The 24,273-nt window shown below is 42.0% G+C and overlaps 1 protein-coding gene across 2 annotated transcripts in view; it reads left to right on the top strand.

Moving 5' to 3' along the window:
• The first annotated feature begins 1,752 nt into the window (after nt 1–1,752).
• Nucleotides 1,753–24,273, top strand: part of LONRF1 (LON peptidase N-terminal domain and ring finger 1) — a 45,574-nt gene continuing 23,053 nt past the window's right edge. For both annotated transcript variants that reach the window (XM_082608755.1, XM_082608756.1), the window contains exons 1-7: nt 1,753–2,540; nt 16,298–16,416; nt 17,439–17,561; nt 20,799–20,948; nt 21,471–21,711; nt 21,812–21,908; nt 23,208–23,322. In XM_082608755.1, coding sequence (XP_082464881.1) covers nt 1,829–2,540; nt 16,298–16,416; nt 17,439–17,561; nt 20,799–20,948; nt 21,471–21,711; nt 21,812–21,908; nt 23,208–23,322 — 1,557 coding nt within the window. In that variant the 5' untranslated portion in view covers nt 1,753–1,828. The remainder of the gene's footprint in view (nt 2,541–16,297; nt 16,417–17,438; nt 17,562–20,798; nt 20,949–21,470; nt 21,712–21,811; nt 21,909–23,207; nt 23,323–24,273) is intronic.

Genomic DNA, 24,273 nt, shown 5'->3' with positions numbered 1-24,273 from the left:
TTTGAACTATACTTGATAAGAAACATAAGCATGTTTATCAACTTATACTTTTTTTGTGTAATCATGAACACGTGTATTACTATTGTACATTTTGCAAGCGGCTCTTAAGGATAGGAATACATCACAAAAGTAAATGTCCATGGGCATATGGATATTTGTTTTACTACTTATGGTTTCAAGTTTCAGATGAGTATGTGGGCATCTAATGTCATTCTTCTGTTTATGGAGGGAGGGCAGTAATTCAGGGGTCTAGAATTAGATTCAAGGTTGTGCTTGTGAATCAATCCCAATACACCACACTTCAGATGATTAGGAGTTGCTCCTTGGGTCTCAGCTGGCAATCTGTTTCAGGTTCAATGTGGATGTTGTCTTGGGGGCAGTGTATCTACGTCTCTGAAGTCGTGAGATTTGCTAATTGTGTAGTAGAAACACATGTAACTCAAAGCAGTTTTGAGCCTAACTGCCTGTTCTCTGTAAAGAGGGATGTTGATTAAACGTTAGCCAGTTTCAGACATAGCATGCTCAGGTTAAGAGTCCGTTTAGCTCCGTTTTGAAGATCTCATGTGAAATATTTTTATCTAAGATCTAATAATAGTGGAATGCGAGTAAAGTGATCTTAAAACGTTTGTATATTATTAGCTGTGTGATTTTGGGCAAATAACTTTCCCTCTCTGGGCCATTGTTTCTAACCATTTGAAAAAGGACAGCATTAATAATCTAGTACCTTATAATCAAATCTGTATTTTCAACGAAGAGCTTTAAACCCGCTACCACCAAGTTTAGAGGAAATATAACCCATTATATAAAACCCAGATCATTTTCCTTCTCTTCTGTGGGCAAAACTGCAGACCTTGCTTGGGTTGCAGTGATATGACTTTCCTGTGAAAAACATTCACCTGGTGTTTTCTCTTTAAAAATGCCAAATATAGGCCTTAGCCAACTGTGGGGCAGTAAATGAGATGTGGAGAGGAACCTGTGGGCCTCCTCCCTCGAGATGGGGGGCGGGGTTAAACCAGAAAAGCATCAGTAATTTGGCACCAGGGAAAATTGTCTTACACTCTGGAGGGAGTCGCGTCAGGTAGGTGAGTGGAGTTATTTTGTTCCTAAAGTTGACCTGCTCTAGACCTGGGGAGTCACAAAGTCATCAGACTGACTTTGCGCGTTCCTAAACCCTCTGCCTCTACGTGTCCATCTGTAACTTGGGCATAAACTAGAGAAAACGCAGATGAGCACGTACACTACACTGGGACGCTCCCAGGGGCCAGGAAGAGGGGGCGGGTCCCCACTCAGGTGGGCGTTTATGTCAGGGAAGGGTGGGCAGTTTGGGCCTCAGTCCCGCGAAGCCGGCCGCCCGGCAGGAGAGCACCCACGAAGCAGGGACTAGGGGAAGTCCGCGGCAGGTGCGGGGTCGTCCGGCGGAGAAACCAGTGGGGCGAGGGAGGTCTGAGCTCCTTCGGGCTTTGTTCGGTTACAAGCCAGGCCCTTCTTCCGGAGAAGCCAATTAGATCCCCGCTGGGGGATCATCTGACCTCGCGTCTCCCGCCAGGAGGGGCTTCGGGAGGGGCTGGACAAGCGGTAGGCTTCTCGGGGACCCGGTCGCGGGGCGGGGGTTGGGGGGGGAGAGTGCGGGGGAGTCCCGGGCGCCTCCGCGCAGCCCGGTCCCGCCCCGCCCGCGCCCGCCAGGCCCCGCCCCCGGGGCTTCCCGGGCGCGCGCCGCCCCGCTGTGTCCGCGCGCCACGCCCCCCTGCTCGCGGGCCGCGTGCGGAGCCGCGCGCCCCGGAGGCTCCGGGACCGTGGCGGCGGGCGGCGGAGCAACCCTTTGCGGGCCATGTCTTCTCCGGTCGTAGCGAGGAGCTCCCAGGGAGAGAGCCAGGAGGCGGACCACCGGCCGCGGAGCCGGGGCCGGTTCTGGGAAGTGGGCGGCGGCGGCGACCGGCTGGAGCGCGCGGCCGCGGAGTCGGAGCGCTGGGAGCTGCTGCTCCGCCGGGGCGAGCTGCTGGCGCTGGGCGGCCACCTGAAGGGAGCGCTGGAGACGTACGCGGCGGCGCTGCGCCGCGGGGCCCCGGTCAGGCCCGAGTGCCTCGGTACCCTGGTGGACTGCCTGGTGTTCAACTACCGGCTCCGCCACGGGCTGGGCTGGAGCGCGACCCCGGCGGAGGGCGCCCACCCCGGCGCCGGCGGGCTGCTCAGCTGCCTGGGCTGCCGGGGCTTCCTGAGCGAGCCGGTGACCGTGGCCTGTGGCCACAGCTACTGCCGCCGCTGCCTGCGGAGAGAGCTCCGCGCCCGCTGCCGCCTCTGCCGGGACCGGTTGCCGCCCGCCGCGGCCGCTGATGCTGAGGGGACCTCCCCGCGGCCGCCGCCTCTGGCCGCCGCCATCGCTGCCTCGGGCTTCAGGACCAGCGTCGTTCTCAACCACTTGGCCGAAAAGTGGTTCCCGGGCGAGCGGGAGAGAGCCCGGGCGGCCGGGCGTCTCGGGGAGCTGCTGCACCAGGGGCGCTACCGGGAGGCCCTGGCCGCCGCCTGCGAGGAGCTGCGAACAGGTGACCGCGCGGGCCCTGCGACCCCACCCTCCTTTCCCCGACGGGCGGGCGGGCGGCCACAAACTCGTCTACGCCCCCGGGAGGCTTCCCGAGGCCGGCTGCCGCTCGCGGGTCGGGTCTCGGGGTCCCGGAGGGTGTGGGAGGGGGCGGCGCCCCAGGGTGCTTCGGTCACAGTGGGGATCGCCCTCGAGCCGACTGTGACGCGGCGCGGGGTTCCCTCCGCTGCGGCCTGGCGCTGTGGCGGGCGCGCCCGGAGCGGCGCGGCGCGGGTGGCCGGGTGAGGCCGCCCGAGCGCGGGATGGGGAGGGAGTTGGGCGAGCCTGAGCGGCTGTTCTCTTCCTGCCGCGCTCTTTCCGGTAATTGGCCGCTCGGGCCGGGCCGGGTCCGCCACGGGGAGACGCCAGCCGGGGCGGGGAGAGGATCCACAGATGAGGCTGGGTGTGCAACATATACCTTGGTCTCCCACAAAAGTCACCGGGGCAATTGGAAACCGCTGGAGGCAGAATTGCATAAGCGGGGGGCGGGGGGGCGTTGTGTAACGGGTGACGTCCGGTGGGCGTGGCAGGAGCTCGGCGCCCGCACCCCGCACCCGGAGGCCCCGTGGGCCGCCGGGCTGCGGAGGTGCTCCGGGTTGTTCCAGTCTTAGCTGAAAACGCCTGCCGACCTGGTTCCTCTTGATGATTTCCCCCTGTGTGTGTCAGGGAGTGCTTATTTCAGAAGCACACGTGTGCTTACTTTCGAAAACACCTAGTTCACGGTAAAGATAAAGAGGCAGTCTCAGATCGAGTTCGTTGCCACGCTTGTTTCCCTTTCCACTCTTGATCAAGCTGTGGGGAAAAGGCCTTGAAGATCTTTTGTCTGTTTCTTCGCCTCCAAGAAGCGGTTTCGGCCTCCTAACTTAGGCTAGCACTTTTCTTTTTGGGCTGTGGAAGGGGACATTGCCGGAGTTAGTTCGCTGTGTAAAATTAATAGTTGTTCTTTAATTCGGTGTTTTTCTACCAGGGGGATTTTACTGCCCCCCTCCCCACCCCCAGGGGACATTATCTGGGGCAATATCTGGAGAGATTTTTGGCTGCCCCCCCATGTGGGAGTGGTGCTGGTACATCTAGTGGGTAGAGGCCAGGGATGCTGCTCACCATCCAGTGATGCACGGGACAATCTCCCACGCAAAGATCAGGCCCCAAATGTCAATTTTGTCACTGTTAAGCCTTGTATTAAGTAAGCATATTTCAAGACTAAGGTCTATACAGGCATGGAATAACACTTGGGGAAATAATCCCCAAGAAAACAGACTTCCAGAATATAAACTGAAGCGAAGTATGAGGTGCATTTATAAACTGTAACTGAGAGTATCTTGTTGTAGGTCTTTTACACTAAGTGCCCGGTCACTTTGAGCTAGTTAACTGTGTTGAGCTGTTTAATACCTTTAGAGTTCAAAGCACAAACTTGCCATATTTTCAGTATCTTTATGGGGAGTAGCAGTTATAAAATAGAATGATAGATCCAAAACAAAAGAGAACTATTTGGAATGCAAAATTCCAATACAACTCAGCCTCTCTGGGTGAATAGAGTATGAATGGTGAAGTACAGACCATCTAGGACATGGTCCTCTTTTTTTTTTTTTTAATTTATTTATTTTTGGCTGCACTGGGTGTTTGTTGCTGCGCGCGGGCTTTCTCTAGTTGCGGCGAAAGGGGGCCACTCCTCGCGGCGGTGCGCGGGCTTCTCGCTGCGGTGGCTTCTCTTGTTGCGGAGCACCGGCTCTAGGCGCGCGGGCTTCAGTAGTTGTGGCACGTGGGCTCAGTAGTTGTGGCTCGCGGGCTCTCGAGCGCAGGCTCAGTAGTTGTGGCGCACGGGTTTAGTTGCTCCGCGGCATGTGGGATCTGCCCGGACCAGGGCTCGAACCCGTGTCCCCTGCATTGGCAGGTGGATTCTTAACCACTGCGCCACCAAGGAAGCCCGGTCCTTATTTTTTAAATGAAGCAGAAGCTGCAGCAGTGAAATGACTTGTCCACAGTCACACACAGGCAGCAACACCATGTCCTCCATTTCTCCTAAATGTTGGACCAGGGTTCATCCTACCGGTATAACTCATCTAATGAAAATGTTTAACATAAATTTCCAAGGAATTTTTTTGTCACTAGTGTAAAGTAAAGGATGAAACTTCCTGACAGCCCTATTCAGTATTAACGCCCAATGATTTAGTGGTTTGACCTCTTAAATTAGGCATTTTGTAAGAATTCAGGTCCTAATCCATGGAAGAACACGGAGTACATTTACTAATTAAGATTTAGTTTAATGTTCTATGACCAGTAATCTTTTAATTAAAGAATATTTGGGGCCTGGGGTTGAGGATATTATTTTTAACAGAAAAAGACTGAAAGATCTATTCTTTCTCCTTTTTTCAGTTTGCATAGACTGCATGTGGGAATTCTGTCCACTCAGCTGCTTAATTTTACTTTTGCAGAACTAGAACCCATGTCTCCTGACTTTCACCTCATCAGTCTGTTTTCCCCTCATTTTTAGGTCTTTCAAAAATCATTAATTCCATACTCAAAAATGTGTCTGAATGGTACTAATGAGGATAACTTTTTTCATCCTTTGAATTTTTAGTGCAAAGTAGGAGGGAAAAAATCTTAGAGCTAACAAATTATAGTTGGTAAAGTACAGATATTATGTGTTTAACAGTTTATGGGCATAAATAAAAAAGGTTTAGTAGAGTTATAAATGTATTTGTACCGTTAAGCTTTAAATTTTTGAGAGCCAGGCATTTGAAATGTATTTATGTAATTATACAGCTGTAGTTACTTAAGATACTTTCATTATTGTTAACAATGGAAAAAGACCTTCACTATAATTTTTTGTATAATTCTTACAATGAAACAAGTAAATACTATTAACTAGAGAAAATAATCTAGTCTACAGTTAGCCCACACACATCCAAATTTAATCCCTGTCAACAAGAAAGGAAAGTTAGAAAACCTTTGCCAAAATCAGAACGTTCCCATTGAGATTACATAAGTGTCTGTTGAACTGAAATATATTTAGATAACATTTAATCCATTGATCTTTTGGTATTAACTCTCAGATGTTTCATAACTTTGTCTTTTTGGTATTCAAGGATATTATGTAAAAGTCTTCTGCATTGAACCTTTATACTTGAGTCTTTTGAAATAATGCAACTTTGCTGTGCTCTCTTTTATTTTTTTTCAATAAAGATTTTTTTCCCTTTTTGTTTTTAATTATTTTATTTTTGGCTGCGTTGGGTCTTCGTTGCTGCGCGCAGGCTTTCTCTAGTTGCGGCGAACAGAGGCTAACTCTTCGTCGCGGTGCGCCGGCTTCTCATGGCAGTGGCTTCTCTTGCGAAGCATTGGCTCTAGGCGTGCGGGCTTCAGTAGTTGTGGGCTTCAGTGGTTGTGTCACACGGGCTTAGTTGCTCCGCGGCATGTGGGGTCTTCCCGGACCGGGGATCAAACCCGTGTCCCCTGCATTGGCAGGTGGATTCTTAACCACTGTGCCACCAGGGAAGTCCCTCTTCCTTTTATTTTTAATGAATTTTTACACTGACTTGCCACTCTCCCCCCCAAAAGAACACCAACAGAACAGTATAATTTACAGTTTGAACTGGTTAAAATAAAATAAAGGTTGTAAGGAGGAGAATATTTTATTTGAAATACTTGGAGAAGGAAAGTTTTGTTTTGAATATTAATTATGTAGTCCTTGACTATTACCAAGTATTTTAAAATTCTTTGTCATTTCATTGTCATAAAGAATCCTGTGGAGTACCATTATCCTCAGAGGGAAATTGAGGCACCTAGGGTTAGAGAATGCAGTACAGCCTACTAGATAGAGCTGTGCATGCTGGTGTCTGATGACCTGAGTTTGAATCCCAGTGCGGCCTCCACCTGCTCTCTGGCCTTGGGCCTGTGTCTGACCTCCCTGTTTTGCTTTCCTTATCTGAAAAGTGAGAATAGTGTCTACCTCATAGAAAGATAGCAACCATAACAACAGCCTAGGGCTGTTGTGAGAATTAAGAGTCAAAACATGTGAAGTGCTTTGAATGGTGCCTGATGGTTAAATACTCAGTAAATATTTAAAATATTTTTAAAATGTAAAATTTGTGCTCCAGCAAGAAGGTGATTTAGCTAAAATTGAAATCTAAATCTTATAATGTCAAGTCCTGCTCTTTTCTCTCTACCACATTAATATTACCAGAGTGAGGGTTAAATCCTGATTCTCGCCTGCATGTGTTAATTAGTAGTAACATTTTAGCATACATCAATAAAATATAGACATTGCAAGGCTTATAAAAGGCTTTATATAAGGCTTTATATATAAGGCTTTACCTTATAAAAAGGTAAGTCAAATTATAGGTAGATACTGAATACATTTAAAGAAAATGTAAAGGGTTTTTAATATCTTAGTCAACTAGGTTAACATGAAGAGATTGGAATTTAATTCATCAGTAAACTTATATATGCCCTAACTTATTTTGCAAAGTACCTGAAACAGTAAACATTGACATTTATATGGTGCTTTAGACTTCACTGAGTATTTTCACTTCCATTATCTTAACTGATTCTTACAAAAGATCATGTGAGATAGGAGAGCATGTATTAGTACCCCTAATTCACAGATTAAAGAGCTCCAAGAATTTTAAGTGACTTTTTTAAAGGCAAATAAGTAACCAAATTAGAACTGAAGAAAAGAGCTCCAAGAATTTTAAGTGACTTTTTAAAGGCAAGCAAGCAACTGAGTTGCAACTGAAAGCAGAAATTGGGCATGTGAATACTGCTTCTAAGACTGAAGTTGATTTTAAAAATTAGCATATAAAACATAAATCTTAGGTGTTCTTGCTATTAATTTAACAAGTATTTATTCAGTGCTTACTGTATACTAGGCATTGTTTTAGATGCTGGCAATACAGAGGTGAGCAAAACCAAGTCCCTGTCCTTATAAAGTTTGTATTTCTTGTTTCTTTTAAAATTGCAGCAAATTGGTATTTACAGTATTGAAAATCACCAGAAAAGGGGCTTATTGCTTAACTGATTTCTAACAAACTGAGCCTATATCCAGTATATCTGTGATTCATCTTTCCTTTAATTCAGAAGTCACTTGAAGGATTTTTGCAGTGCCTCAGGGTTACTATAAAGATCAGTTATAACAGCTTATTCTTTTTTTTTTTTTTTTTTTTTTTTTTTGCGGTACGTGGGCCTCTCACTGTTGCGGCCTCTCCCGTTGCGGAGCACAGGCTCCGGACGCGCAGGCTCAGCGGCCACGGCTCACGGCCCAGCCGCTCCGCGGCATGTGGGATCTTCCCGGACTGGGGCACGAGCCCGTGTCCCCTGCGTCGGCAGGCGGACTCTCAACCACTGCGCCACCAGAGAAGCCCATATAACAGCTTATTCTTATTGTCACAGATGAAAAGGGGGGTATATAAATAACTCTTAAGCTCTGTCTTTTAAATAATTTCCATGTTTTGACTTTTTTAATTCATCAAATGATGAAAGATTTATCAAAACTCAGTTATCATAGATTTCTCATTATTTTTATATTAACCTTTGGTTTATTCAGAATTGTTTTTCTATTTAGTGGAATATTTCTAAGAGGCTTAGATATATTCAAGTGTAATTTTTAACAAATTTGTATAGTATTCTGCCTCTTACATTGTAAAGATACTTTTCAAAATTGTTATGTTTTACTGTAGAAGGTGAATAACTTAAGAGAACTCTAAAATGCAAGGCAGAAGTTTCTGTTAAGTTTTTTTCTTTTTCTTTGATAGGATAAGATCATTCTTTTCTTTTTTCTTTTTTTTTTTTCTTTTTTGCTTCCCCTCCTTTTGTCCAACCTGCGTTACTGATCCCTAAAGATATTTCTCATCCAGCTAAGGTTTATTTGGGTAAAAGAGGTAGAAAATACTCTTCTAATACCTTGTGTCAAGAGCTAATCTCATTTCTTTATCAACTTGTTTTGAAATATTTTGTAATATTAACAGTAACTGTTATTTATTGAACACTCTTGTGCCAGGCACTATGTTAACCGTTAACATGCACTATCTTATTTAGTCCACAAAACAGTCTTAACAGGTATCGCCAGCATTTTATAGGTGAGGAGACTGAAGTTCAGAGAGTTAGGTAAACTGTCCAAAGTGGATCTGGAGCCAGATCTTCTGAATCCAATGGTTATGATTTTAATTAGTATGCCAGACTACTATTCCTGGACTTTATTAATCAATCACTAACAACTTGTCAATTGGCAGCTCTCAGTTTAACTGTGATAACCAAGTTCTACCGTACTGAACATGACAAAGAAATAGAAGCAAAGAAATCTAGTATTTCAGTTAGCCATTGGAATTCCTCAAACAGCTCAACATATAAATATCAAAGAAAAAAGACACTCAAGAGGAATACTTACACATGAACAATCTAAATAGCCAATAAATAGTTTTAAAGGTCAAACTCACTGAAAAAATGCACATTAAAATAATGATGCTGAGTGGCATGGACATGTATACACTACCAAACGTAAAATAGCTAGCTAGTGGGAAGCAGCCGCATAGCACAGGGAGATCAGCTCGGTGCTTTGTGACCACCTAGAGGGGTGGGATAGGGAGGGTGGGAGGGAGGGAGATGCAAGAGGGAAGAGATACGGGAACATATGTATATGTATAACTGATTCACTTTGTTATAAAGCAGAAACTAACACACCATTGTAAAGCAATTATACTCCAATAAAGATGTTAAAAAAATAATAATGATGCTATTTTCATTTGTGTTTTCCTAGGAAACAAATACACAGCTTCTGGGAGTGTAAAAGTTTTATAAAAGAAGGGTGAGCAGAATGTATTGAGGACTATATATCTATATAACTTTCTACACAGTCACTCAACTTTATAGAAAATAACCAAGGAAATAAACTGATATGTAAAAGCTTATAGATATATGTTCATTGCAGTATAGCAAGGAGCTATATAGTAATGAATTTTTATATTAGCAAAAATTAGAAGTAATAGGGAATTTTTAAGTAGATGGTATACATAGTGGAATAGTTTGCAACCATTAAAAATCTTGTGGATATAATTACATTGACAGAAAAAGCAGATTATACACAGTATATATGGTATATTTTATAAAACTGTACATTAAAAATGTAATCTACACAAACATAAAAAGTACAGGTTATATGCCAATACTGGTTATTTCTCAATTCATGAGAGCACGAATTGAGGAACTTCAGGGGACAGATTTTAATGAATTTCTTTGTGGTGCGAAAAGGATTTTTAATTCTTAATTTTCTGTATTTTTCAAAGTTTAAATATTTTATAACTTTTGTTATTCAAAACAAGTTTCTTGAAGATGAAATAAATGATGTGTACACTCCTATTACTACCCATCACTTACTGGAAAACAGATGAGGAATCACCACTCTGGAGAACTCTCCCTCCACAGCCCATGTGGGGCCTTGGACAACTTAAAACTAGTTTCCTCATTGTAGCAGAATTTTATTTGTCTTTTTATTTGACTAATGACTCACAATATTACTGGGTTGAAGAGAAGAGAAAATGAGGGCATGAATTGAGGAGCCTAAGGGGACAGATTTTAATGAATTTCCCCTGGTTCAGCAAACATTTATCAAAGCCAGGATTTGAGGATACAGAGACAGTAAATAATGGAGGGAGCTCAAAAACAGATTTTTAAAATTAAATAAATGCTGCTCGCATACAGTAAGGGAACACAATCATAATAGCAAACACTTAAAATAGTGCTTAAAATATACCAAGCCCTGTTCTAAGTACTTTGCACACATTCTATCTCTCTCTCTCCCCCTCCCTCCCCTCCCTCTCCCTCCCTCCCTCTCTCCCTCCTCTCTCCCTCTCCCCTCCTCCCTCTCCCTCCCTCCCCCTCTCCCCTCCCTCTCCCTCTCCCTCCCCCCTCCCTCTCCCTCTCCCCCCCCCCCGTTATTAGCATAGAGGTGAACAGCAAGAACTCTGGATCCAGGCAGCTGGAGGTAGCATCTAGAATCCACCACTTGCGAGCTGTTTGATCTTGGGCAAATTACTTAAACTCTCTGTACCCAGTTTCTTTATCTATAAAAATGTGGACAATGTTATACCCACAGGATTGTTCTGAAGGTTGTAAATTATTTAGAACAGTACATAGTTTGTTGTTGTTATCAAATAACTGTATTAGCTGAAAAAAATCATCTCACGTAACTTAAATTCTTGCCCTTTGCTTCTTTGTGTATATTTTTGCTTTAAAGAAGTCTGCTTAGTGCATCGCAACGGGAGATCAGCTCGGGCACTTTGTGTCCACCTAGAGGGATGGGATGGGGAGGGTGGGAGGGAGACGCGAGAGGGAGGGGATACGGGGATATACGTATACGTATAGCTGATTCACTTTGTTATACAGCAGAAACTAATACAACATTGTAAAGCAATCATACTCCAATAAAGATGTTTAAAAAAAAAAACAGTCTGCCTAAAACCTAAAATTAGTTCAGTTCTTCCCTTTGGGGTAGTTTTGTTTGTTTGTTTGTTTTTGCGGTACGCGGGCCTCTCACTGTTGTGGCCTCTCCCGCCGCGGAGCACAGGCTCCGGACGCGCGGGCTCAGCGGCCATGGCTCACGGGCCTAGCCACTCAGCAGCATGTGGGATCTTCCCGGACCGGGACACGAACCCGTGTCCCCTGCATCGGCAGGCGGACTCAACCACTGTGCCACCAGGGAAGCCCTAAATTTTTTATTTTATATTGGAGTACAGTTGATTAACAATGTGTTAGTTTCAGGTGTATAGCAAATTGATTCAGTTATACATATATCTATTCTTCTTCAAATTCTTTTCCCATTTAGGGTATTACAGAATATTGAGTAGAGTTCCCTGTGCTATACAGTAGGTCCTTGTTGGTAATCTATTTTAAATATAGTAGTGTGTATATGTCAATCCCAAACTCCCAATTTATCCCTCCCCCCGCCTTTCCCCTTTGGTAACCATAAGTTTGCTTTCTAAGTCTGTGATTTCTAAGTTTCTGTTTTGTAAATAAGTTCATTTGTATCATTTTTTTTAGATTCCACATCTAAGCGATATCATATGGTATTTGTCTTTCTCTGACTTTCTTCACTTAGTATGATAATCTCTAGGTCAATCCATGTTGCTGCAAACGGCACTGTTTCATTCTTTTTTATAGCTGAGTAGTATTCCATTGTATGTATGTACCACATCTTCTTTACTCATTCATCTGTCAGTGGACATTTAGGTTGTATTCCCTGTCCCGGCTGTTGTAAACAGTGCTGCAGTGAACATTGGGGTGTATGTATCTTTTCGAATTACCGTTTTCTCTGAATATATGCCCAGGAGTGGGATTGCTGGATGGTATGGTAATTCTATTTTTAGTTTTCTGAGGAACGTCCATACTGTTCTCCATAATGGTTGTACCAATTTACATTCCCACCAACAGTGTAGGAGGGTTCCCTTTTCTCCACATCCTCTCCAGCATTTATTGTTTGTAGACTTTTTGATGATGGCCATTCTGATTGGTGTGAGGTGATACCTCATTGTAGTTTTCATCTGCATTTCTCTAATAATTAGCCTTGTTGAACATCTTTTCATGTGCCTCTGGGCATCTGTATGTCTTCTCTAGAGAACCATCTATTGAGATCTTCTGCCCATTTTTTGATAGGGTTGCTTGTTTTTTTGATATTGAGCTGTATGAGCTGTTCCTAGATTTTGGAGATTAATCCCTTGTCAGTTGTTCATTTGCAAATATTTTCCTCCATTCTGTGGGTTGTCTTTTCATTTTATGGTTTCCCTTGCTGTGCAAAAGTTTGAGTTTAATTAGGTCCCATTTGCTTATTTTTGTTTTTATTTCCATTACTCTAGGAGGCGGATCTAAAAAGATATTGCTGCAATTTATGTCAGAGTGTTATGCCTATGTTTTCTTCTAAGAGTTTTATAGTATCAGGTCTTACATTTAGGTCTTTCATCCATTTTGAGGTCATTTTTGTGTATGGTGTTAGAGAATGTTCTAATTTCATTCTTCTACCTTTAGCTGTCCAGTTTTCCCAGCACCATTTATTGAAGAGACTGTCTTTTCTCCATTGTATAGTCTTGCCTCCTTTGTCGTCGATTAATTGACCATAGGTGGACAAAAACTCAAGTTTACAGCTGAGGAAACTGAGGTACAGAGGGGTTTGCCAACTTGCCCCGGTTCACAGCGAGTGAGTGGAGGAGGCAGAAGTTGAACCCAGGCAGTCTGGCTTCCAGGCTCATGCTCTGAATTCTTATGGGATGCTGAGTGGCATCAGACGCAAAGGAAAGCATCCTGGAGAAGAGACTGGTGCGCTGAGTCTCACTGGATTAGAAAAAGTTATCCAGACCGAGGGGGTTGGGTTGAGGTGGTCTCACAAAGAATGATAAGGAGGAAGCTCTGTGAAGAAAGGAGGAGATGTGAAGTCGAATGGCATGCATGGAGCTGAGTGAGTAGCTAGGTCTTGTTGGAGTCAAGTGGGAGGCTCACAACGATGGGATATAAGGCTGGAGAGATGGGCAGGACCCAAGCAGGGAGAAACTTGGATGTTGTGCTCAATGCCTAGTCATCTGTGGATGGTGAGGATATAGGTAAAACTGGAGGCAGGGGGTGCAGTCGATATTCTGGAAGCCAAAACTAAGGCAATTAGCAGTAGGATTGGAAGAGACCAGGGATGGATTTGGGAGATATTAGAGGAGGTAAAATTGACCACGGTTAAGAGTTTGATTTGGGACGTCAGTGTTACTAACAGAATATAGTGACCAGACACCTTTTTTTGGGGGGGTGGGGTGTGAGACGTGTACTGAACTTGAGGAAGAACACAGCAGGCTGTTGGAAATCTGATGCACCTGGAGGTGGAATGAGACAATTAGGTGTGGGATTTAAATCACGCTCAGTACACTTAGCCCCAACCCCATCTTTATACTTCTTCATTTTTCCAACAAACTTGAGTCTGTAATGTGCCAGGCACTGCATACCTGCAGCTGTGGACTGAGAGGCAGGCCCTCCTGGTGGCCTGTGCAGTGAGGTGACTAGTTCATTCCAGCGTCCGCAGGGCCAGGTAGGGAGCAGACAGTAAATGTTTGTCGCCTGTTTCACACCTGAGTTAATCCCACACACGCCAGGCTGATGGCGTTTTTTTTTTTCGCAAAAGTGGACACGGAGGGCAGACGTTCTGTATCCTTAGGCTATTCGAAGGGCCTCAGTTAGCGCATTTGGCTCTTTTTCTGAATTAAGAAGGATCTGCAGGAAATAAGTGGGGTGGCCCTCATCTCTTTTAAAACATTGGAGAGTGTGAACTCAATTGATGAGGTGGGTTTTCCCCCCCAAACAGAGTCATTCAAATGTAGTCCATTGACATTTGAAGTTCTCAATAAAAACATGACCTATGAGGATTTGGGGAGCAAGAGTTTTAAAATATGATCCTCTTCTCATCTCTTCATGGGGTCCACCTCTTTTCTAATCCCAGTAGACACTAGCTTTCCAGGGAGTCTGGATAGCCTGAGTGCTTCTGTGTTGAGATGAGAGGGGCACAGTCCTTTCTTGCTTCCCTCAGAGGGGAGAAGCGTTGTAGATTGACTGGGTGCTTTAAAGGCGGAGGTCTCCTCCGCCCCTTCCCTCAGTGCTGCCCTAGAGAAGCTGCGTAAAGGGCACCACTGAGCAGCGAGGCCTTGATCAGAGGGTGCGTTACTCACGAGGTCCGAATGTGTACTACGTCAAGTGTCATGCCATGGGGACTTGCTGTAAAAAACATGTGAGAAGATAAAAAGCCCAGTGAGGGATCCGTGTGTGGAGTGGGCTGCTTGTTGTGACCGTGAACCCCCTGTCTCTGGAGGTGCTGGAGCACAGGCGGGGCCCCAAGGATGCTGTTGGGAGCACCCAGCTGTGCACGTCCTGGTCACCGTCCTCTCCAGCTCAAGGGTTTGGATGCTGCTGTAGTGACTGCTTACTCCTTGGACTGGTCTGGCACACGTTGCTCTGTTTCCCCAACTCCAGTTGTGCTTGTGAAATCAGGATCATATGGTGCCATTTCACAAGAAAATAGAATTTTCTAATGAGACTGTAAGCTCCTCGAAGACATGGATAAAGTAAAATCTTTTAAACCCCCTCAGGGTCTAGCTTGGTGCTAGAACTCTTCATTCTTGATTGATTAATCACATGGAGCTTTCAGTTTCTATGTGTTTTTGTTCAAAGATAATGATTTACAATTATATTGCTTTAAGAAACAAAAGATGGAATATGCCAGATGTGTCTTTTTCTACTGAGGAAGTAAGAAATATTTTCATGAAATATTAATTTTATTCTTGAAAATTTTTCATTGGTAAAAATCTGAGGGAACAATATAATTTGGGTTCTCAAGTACCAGCAACTGAAAAAGGCCTGTCTCTAATTTAATTGTTAAATCTAGATTTATCTGTAGAAAAGCAATGATTTAAAAACTAGAGTAGGGACTTCCCTAGTGGTGCAGTGGTTAAGAATCCGCCTGCCACAGGTTCGAGCCCTGGTCCGGGAAGATCCCACATGCTGCAGAGCAACTAAGCCTGTGCGCCACAACTACTGAGCCTGCGCTCTAGAGCCCGCAATCCACAGCTACTGAAGCCCACATGCCTAGAGCCCGTGCTCCACAACAAGAGAAGCCACCACAATGAGAAGCCCACACATCACAAGGAAGAGTAGCCCCCGCTCACTGCAACTAGAGAAAGCCCGCGCGCAGCAACAAAGACCCAGTGCAGCCAAAAATAAATAAATTTATTTTTTAAAAAAAAGTAAATCAGGGAGCTATTAATGAGTTTTGTTTTATTATAGGTTTTTTTTTGGATGAGGCATTATGGGTCTTTACACCCTTCCCACAATGAAAGGTTTGTTTTATAAGCATACATTTTGGAAGCCTCCAAAGATGAATAGCTTTCAAAGAAGAGTCAAGTTATGTCATCTGTAGATGTACGATGTACTGTAAATTAGTTTCTGGCCTAGACTTCAGTTTTACAATCTTATGTACCTGCAGTAATTGATTGTAGTATCATAAATGAACCAACTAAGTGTCTGAAATTTTGAGTGCAATTGGATACTAGTTTAGTTTCTCAAGTAGTGATGGACAACATAGTGAAATTATCAACAAAGCTTTTTTCCCTCAAATATTTGAAATTAAATCTGTCTGGAGACTGTCCAATACTACTTTTGCTAATGGCAGGAATTAAAATTTTTTCCCTCTTAAAAAAGCTGACTCTTATCAACCCATTTCCTCCAGAAGCAGGATCACTGTGTACTCTCCTTAGACCGTGCCTTGGTCAGTCTTTGTAACTGTGGGATCCCATGTGCAGTGGTTTCACATATGGTCATTTATAAATAGGATTTCAGAATTGTTATGAAAAAGTAAGATTTACCACAAAAAGGCAAATCTTCTAAACATCTAAGACATAAGTCTTTTAAATTTTAACAGAATGACCTATTTTAAGAAAACATTTTCTTAGGGATGATTATTCATATTATAAAAATATTTTCAGTTTTTTTGAAAAGCATAATTTCCTCCACTAATCTACTCATAAGGATTTGATATAAGTTATAAACTGTAACATACTAGTGGGTTGCACCTGTACAGTGTTGGGTTCACTGCCTTTGCTTTGGTGGTTACTGACTAGAATCACTGAGTCAGTTCTTAGTCTAGTATGATGTATTTTGTGGGTCATACAGTAATCTTTTAAAAATAATCAAACCTTCATAGTATATTTATTTCAGAGCCCAGCGACTTGACTCTGAAAATTTACAGAGCTGAATCATATGCTGGTCTGCGAGAGTTTAAAGCAGCCATAGAAGATTTAAATGCAGTTCTCTTTCAACTGCCAAATTGGCCTGAGGTAAAATTACTGTCTTACATTTGCACACATTTACAAATTTCAACTGCAGGGAATATGCATTCAGTTATGGTTATAAGTTATAATGGAATGGATTGGGTGATTCTTTAAATAAAATATAGAGTTCTAGAAATCTAAGGTCACTATTTTGAGTGGATGAATATCATGACAGTTTTTTAAACTATAAGAAACCTTTGTCTCCTAACCAAAGAACAACCTGAATTCAAGGCACAGAAAAAAAGACTTTAATATACAGCATTTCCTCAAAGAGACACAACTGGCCCTATTGCAGAGCTGGATCCAAACTGGTTATCAATGGAGGAGGTTTTATCAACGGAAAGAGAAGAGGTCCTTGTGGCTGAACAGTTGACTGAGGCATTGTGATGGGAACTGGATGGTTAGGCTGTGGTTTACTGTGGTAGATGGGGTCAGAGGAGGTTGCCTTGCCCATGCTGTTTTAAAAAAAGACTTGTGGCATGTATATAATATATAATCAGTTTACTATTTCTCCTTTTCATCAAACTGCCAAGGCAAATTAGTCCATCTCCCATATATATTCTTTAAGCTAGAAGTCATTTTTTAATGTGACTTTTTCCTCCATTCAAAGCTGTGCCTTTGAGGACAGTATAGTAAGGATGCTCTAAAAGTTATAAACTAATAAGGAAAATGATTCAAAATCCCATGATGGCATGTCTGGTTAGTACAAGTCCAATGAATGTTAAGAGGGAAAATGATTGTACGGACAGCTTTACAACTGTTAAAAAGAAAGAACCCTCTGGACTTATCACTGAAGGGATATAATGAGAAATGTGGTTTTGAAGTCATTTTCTGGGCCTCAGCTCCCCCGTAGGTGCCTCTCCAGGGCAGGGTGTAAATATGCCTTTAGAATGCTTGGGCCTCCTCAGTCAGTCAGAGTTTTAAAATGAGTATTTCCAAGCAGACTTTTTTTTGTTTTCCCCTTGATACTGATTTTTTTAAAAAACAATTCCATCCATAAAAGTCGTGTTTATATGCTTTTATTGAAGGTCTACTTCAGGAAAGGAAAAGTCCTCCACGATGCTGGTTTTTTAGGTGATGCCTTACAACTGTTTCTTCAGTGCTTAGCGCTTGATGAAGATTTCGCACCTGCAAAGCTAGAAGTAGAAAAGGTAATCAGTTTACCAACTATAATACTTCAAGGTAGGGCTACAACACAGGTCTTTTTACAAATGCCAATTAGAATCTTGGGTAAGAACATAAGGAGTGTCCATAAGTCAAATTCAGTAGCAATTTGACAAGTAGTTTTCAGGCTTATATACTTATTAGCATACTGAATTCTTACCGAAATCAAAACATTTCATTCAGAGATAGTTAAATGCATTATTTTTGCCTAGTTAAATTTAGATGTTCTCTAATAGTTTGTTCCATGGGAGCCAGACTAATCATCCTTAATTAAACATTGTTGTCATGATGTTCCTGCTCAGGAATTTTTATTGGCTTCCTTTGCCTTTCATTTCAGGTCTCAACTTTGCTCGCTTTCCACGGTTGCCAGTAGTGTTGCCCCACTCAATTTGTTTTGCCTTAATATTCTCAGTACTGCATACATCCCTTACCAAAGTTTGTTCAGTGATGTGTCAGTAGGTGTTAATTAAAAGGAAAAAGGGAAGGGGGTTCTCCGATCAAATGACTTTGGAAAACATTGGGTTGAACCAAACAGATTTCTTCGGATTTTGTCAAGAGTTTTTGCTTTGCTAGCATGACAACAGCATTCAGCTTTTGCCAGATTTACCCACAGAGCATCTGGGATGACTAGAGTCTTTGAAAAATGTTTTGGGAAAATCTACCCTAATATAATTTCAGTGCCCTGTCATGATGCTCCCCTCGATGTCCCCCAAAGATGCCACATTATTTATTACCTTCATAGTGTTTCTCAGAGTGTGGCTTTTTTCCAGAATCATCTCGGGTGCATGGTAAACACAGAGATTCCTGGGCCCTACCGCAGACCTTTGGAATTAGGATCTCCGGAATTGGAGCATAGTTTAACAAGCACCTTGGGAGATTCTTATGTACCTTGAAGTATGAGAATTTTGAAATTTTTCTCAGATTCCAAATGCCTTATGAATACAACTAACATTGCTATATCCTCTATAAGGTTTTTTTGCATACATGTTCTAGCCCACTGATTTAACAAAAAATGGTTTACTGTTATGTGTTTTCTGACTGTTCTCTCTTTGCTAGAGTGATCACCCTGGTGAGACTGCAGACTTTTTAAGGGTTTATGATTTTGCATTTTCCATGCTGCTGGATATCCTTATACTTCTGTAAATATTTGTTTGTTCATTAATAAGGTCAGGTGAATACAAAATACCTACTGCCTTGAAATATTTATTTTTCCTCAGTATTTTTTTTTGTAAATTGTGGTATAATTTACCTACAATAAAATGCATAGATTTTTTTTTTTTTTTTTTTTTTTGCGGTATGCGGGCCTCTCACTGTTGTGGCCTCTCCCGTTGCGGAGCACAGGCTCCGGATGCGCAGGCCCAGCGGCCATGGCTCACGGGCCCAGCCGCTCCGCGGCATATGGGATCCTCCCAGACCGGGGCACGAACCCGTATCCCCTGCATCGGCAGGCGGACTCTCAACCACTGCGCCACCAGGGAGGCCCAAAATGCATAGATTTTACAGTTCAGTGAGTTTTGAGAAATTATACAGTCATGTAACAGCACCCCAATCAAGATATAGAATATTTCCATCATCCTAGAAAGTTCCCTCATCTCCTTTCTAGCAAATCCCCGATCTCCCTGCTTCCAGAGGCAACTACCATTCAGATTTCTATCACCATAGAATAGTTTTGCTATTCTAGAACTTCGTATACATGGAATCATACAGCATATACTCTTTTGTGTCTGGCTTTTTTTGCTCAACATAATGTTTTTGAGATACATCCAGTAATTTTTTTCTTTTTTATTGTTTACCAAGTATCCCATTGTATGAACACACCACGGTTTGTGATATTCACAGTTACTGGCAATTTTCATTTGGATTGTTTCCAGTTGATGCTATGGACATTCTTATACAAGTCATTTTGTGGACATACGTTTTTATATCTCTTCAGTAAATACCTAGGAGTGGAGTTGCTGTGTTCTAGGATGGATGTGTGTTTAATACCTTTTTTTAAAATCGGGAAATGTAAAACCATACCCAAATTTTAAAATGTTTGTTCATTAGATTGGGTATTGCTTGAGCACATACAGATACACACACTTTTGTTTACATTGTATATATTTCCTTTTTAATTACATTGTAAAGACTCATGAAAAATTCTGATTTTTGTGTATTGAGAGACAGTACAGCTGAAAAGCCAAACCTCCAAATTGAGGCTTTAAGAAATCGTCTGCTGTACATATACACGCAGCTTATTTGACAAGCAAACAAATTTGAATCCCTCTCATTTCCCTGTAGCCAAGTTCTTCCTCCGTCTTCACCACCCTGTTTCTTTGAGAGTTTTAGACATATTCCTGAGAGAAACACCCGAGATTCTGATACTGCAGCTGCCTCTCATATCGGACAGCTGCCATTTGGTGCCACAATTAATGCTGGGCAGTGGTGACTGACTGTGCAGGTCACTTGTTCAGGGAGAAACTAAATTCAGTGTAAACACATGGAATTTTAGAGTTTTGTAGTTAAAGGTCCAAGTTCACAAAAACACTCTTACGTCCACCTTAAAATATACATTGGGATGAACCATGAACTATTCTGACAGGACAGGACTCACTGATGTTCAAAGGTAATATTTTCCGCTTCTCTTAAGATCTCTTCTTTCTACAAACCTCGTATTAACACGTCAACCTTGGACTTCCCTGCCGGTCCAGTGGTTAAGACTCCGTGCTTCCAATGCAAGGGGCACAGGTTTGATTCCTGGTCGGGGAACTAACAAGATCCCACATGCCTTGGGGTGTGGCTAAAATAAATAAATAAATAAAACGTCAACCTTTACCTTGGGTACCTTCTCAGGCTACCAAACTCAACACCCCGTGCCTTCCTTTTGAATCATTTATTTGAGGTGATTTGACCCCATTGAGGCACACCTTGGTTTTGTAAGACTTTTTAATCAATATGGAAATTCTGCTTTTTACTTAACCTGTTCCTTCCCTGCTCATTAAAAATAAAGTTGGCTACAAGTTTTCTTTCTTTTTCTTTTAAACTGATGGATAGCTGACTCGGAATATTATATTAGTTCTAGGTGTATGATATAGTAATTTGATATTTTTGTAGATTATACTCCATATGAGGTTATTTGCTACAAATTTCCCCCAAATTCTTAAATATTAGGTAACTTTATATTAAATTATCCTCAACGAAATATTTTGTATTTTTCATTACTTTTTATAATATTTCTCTTACAGATTTTATGTGATTTATTATCACCTGAAAACTTAAAAGAAGGCCTGAAGGACTCTTCCTGGAGTTCATTACCATGTATTAAAAACAAACCTTTTGGTTTTCCTTCAGTAATAGAAGAGTCTCACTGTGCCAGTGAGCTTAGCCCAGAGCAGGTAAGGGGGTGAGTAAAGACAATCATGGGCCTAGTGTATCCATTTCTTTACAAGTTAAGATCTTCTCTTTCTAGTTTCAAGTACTAAAATCTGTTTAGGTACTTTCAACCTAGTAAGTGTTGTCTTAATAGAATTTCATCTCTGGCCTTTTATTTTATACTGAAAACTTTTATGTAAAGTATATGCTCATTAATCACAAATTTAGGTCATTCAATGTCAGAAAACTTTCAGTCTCTTGGAAAATATAGAACATTGTATTTATTTCAGTTTCCTTGGAGTAGGAACTATATTAGCATAACTGCTTTAACCTTATTATGATGTAAGCCAGCTTGATGTCCAGGGCTATCTAAGTACTGGCAAAAATCACTTACTTGCCAGGGTTTTAGAATTAAAAGTTGGTGCTGTTTAAATGAACAATAAAATGAACATTTTAAAACATCAAAATTTCAGTTTGGTTCTGGCGAGAATAAGGATAGTAAAGAAATACAGTTAGTTACCCTTATTTGTTGTATTTTTTTGTAGAATGAAGAAATAGCAGAGGTCACTTCAGAGCCTGTCAAAGGAAGCCTAAACCATGCTCGGTCAGCACAGGCTATAAATTCGACAGACATGCCTGCCAGAGAGGATTGTTTAAAAAGAGTGTCCTCAGAACCTTCACTCTCTGTTCAAGAGAAAGGTGTTCTGTTGAAAAGAAAGCTGTCTCTCTTAGACCAGGATGTGATTGTAAATGAAGATGGAAGAAATAAGCTGAAAAGACAGGGAGGTAAAAATTTCACCACACTCATATAAAACACATTGATTTATTTAGAATGGCCTTCAAACTTCTTCCTAAAGAAGATAATCCCATCTCTTTGTTTTAATAGAAACTCCCAATGAAGTCTGTGCGTTTTCATTAACTTACGGTGACATCCCAGAAGAATTAATAGATGTCTCAGATTTTGAGTGTTCTCTCTGCATGAGGTAAGTATGTACAATTTTATAAAAGATGAATATTTTATATTAATGTAAATAAAGTACAGAGTAGATAAAGGTAATCTACTCTGTAATAATAGGCAATGTGAAGTAACAGAACAGTGGATTAAAAATCAAAAGATACGAATTTTAGTCCTAGGTTTCCCTTTCACATCTTAGGCAAATAATGTAATCTCTGAACCTTATTTAGCTTTTCCTTACTTAGAAAGTGGGGTCAGGGTTTGCATAGCCCATATTGAAGTCTTGTAAGAATCAGAGGACTAAAACATAAAAAGTATCTGGGGAATTGTAAAGTACTAAAAAAGCTCTACATGTTATTATTGAGACTCCATGGTTTTAGATTTGGGTAAGAATACAATGATGTATTGTGTGTATGTGATTCTATCTTGTTTATATATCTTAACATTGGATAAGGATTTCCATTATGTAGAATGCTTGTAATTCTAAGACTGATAGTTTAAAAAGAACATTTTCCAGGTACATAAACTGTGCTGGAGGCAAGGGAACAGCGTAAAGCACCCAGCACTGTCCACACCAGGCCAGAAACGGTGTAAAGCACCCGGCACTATCCACACCAGGCCAGGGGTGATGAGAGGTATTTCTGAGCAAGTCCCTTAATTCTGAGTCTTGGCTTCTTCATCTGTGAGGTGAGGGGATTAGACCCAGATGATTTCTGAAGTACCTATACATCTAACAGTACTTCTAGGAACTTCCAAAGTATCATGTTTCAGGAAATAATTATAATGTAAGAAAAATTAGTTTTTCCATATTGTTTGAATATTAAGCCTCCTATTTCTTTAGGAGTCAATGGTAATAATTTAGTGGATTATTTTTGTAAGGCTTTTATAAGCTTGTTAAGAAAACCAATTTTAAAGTGATGATAAAATAAGAATCTGTACAAAAACGAATGAGTAATTATTAATGACATAGTTTACATCATTAATTTTGCACTAAGTCTTTGAAATCTGGTGTGTATTTTAGATGCACTGCACATCTCAGTTTGGACCAGCCCCATTTCAAGGGCGCCATAGCCACGTGTGAGTGGCGGTTATGTTCGTACAGCTCCAGGCCCCCAGCGCAGGGTACCTCTGTGGATGGTGAACTCTTAAACGCTTCAGGAGGATATACTCATATTTACCACTGCCGCTTCTCTCCTCTCCTGCCCACCAGACCCTCCTCCTTCCTCCTCTAGAGAGAGATCAGTGTTATGGTTCCATTATTCGTTCGTTCACTTTTTCCAATGGATAGTTTATTGTGAAAACTAACATGTATTTTGGTTGATTTCAGGTTGTTTTTTGAGCCAGTAACAACCCCTTGTGGACATTCATTCTGTAAGAATTGTCTTGAGCGTTGTTTAGATCACACACCATACTGTCCCCTTTGTAAGGAAAGCTTAAAAGAGGTAAACATTTTTATGCTTATCTGTTTATTGGTCTTAAGTGTAGCAACATGGTTTGATTTTATTCAGCCATAGCAATGATTAATAGGGTCAGAATAAATTACATTGTATATGCTGAGTGACCAAAAGGGATTCTGTTTTGTTACCCATATGCTAGTGTTAGAGAAAAGTGAGTTTGGAGAGGGGAGGAGAAACCAGAGAGGGTCTGAAGGCCAAGACCCCTGACTTAATTTTTTAAACAAAGGAGGTGTGGTCAAGTACCTGGTCAGGGATCTATTGAATTTTAATGATGACAGTATTGGGGAAGCCCAACTGCCCTGCCTCCCACCACCATGTTTAGGCTAGATTTCAGGTCTAGTCCAATCCCCTTAACATCTGGAGCAACTGTGTCCAGTAGAACTGTCTGCATTGATGGAAATGCTCTGTATCTGTGCTGTCCAACATGGTAGCTACCAGCCACATGTGTAGAAGGAACTGTATTTTAAATTTTGTTTAATCTTAATTAATGTACATCGTAGAAGGCACATGTGAGTAGTGGCTACCACATTGGACAGCACAGCTCTAGAAGGTGGTGGCCTGGCGAGAAGAGAGGGAGGCACAGCTTCCCACATCCCTCCTTGTCTAGTAAGTGAAAAGCACTAATCACCTGCATTAGGAAAATAGCTGCATCTCAGGTGGGTATCTTCCATAAGCAGTGGGAGAGCAACACTCTCTCAGTCGTGCTTGAGTGACTTGAAGTCCCCAAAGGTGAGGCCAAAGCCTTCGAATTCTGAGTTCCAGTTGCAGTGGGAGCATTGATCAGGGAGAGTGATTCTGTCCTGGATTGTTTGAAGAAAAGAAGTGTCTTCCAAATACGAATTAAAAAATTGATAAAACCATTTTGCTATTGAAAATACAGTTATTTCCTATACAGAAAACATAGCTCTGTACAGATATCATATGGCATGTATGTAT

Source organism: Mesoplodon mirus (assembly GCF_964341445.2).
Source record: "Mesoplodon mirus genome assembly, chromosome: 20".
Lineage (NCBI taxonomy): Eukaryota > Metazoa > Chordata > Mammalia > Artiodactyla > Ziphiidae > Mesoplodon > Mesoplodon mirus.
This window is presented reverse-complemented; position numbering and strand designations above follow the sequence as displayed.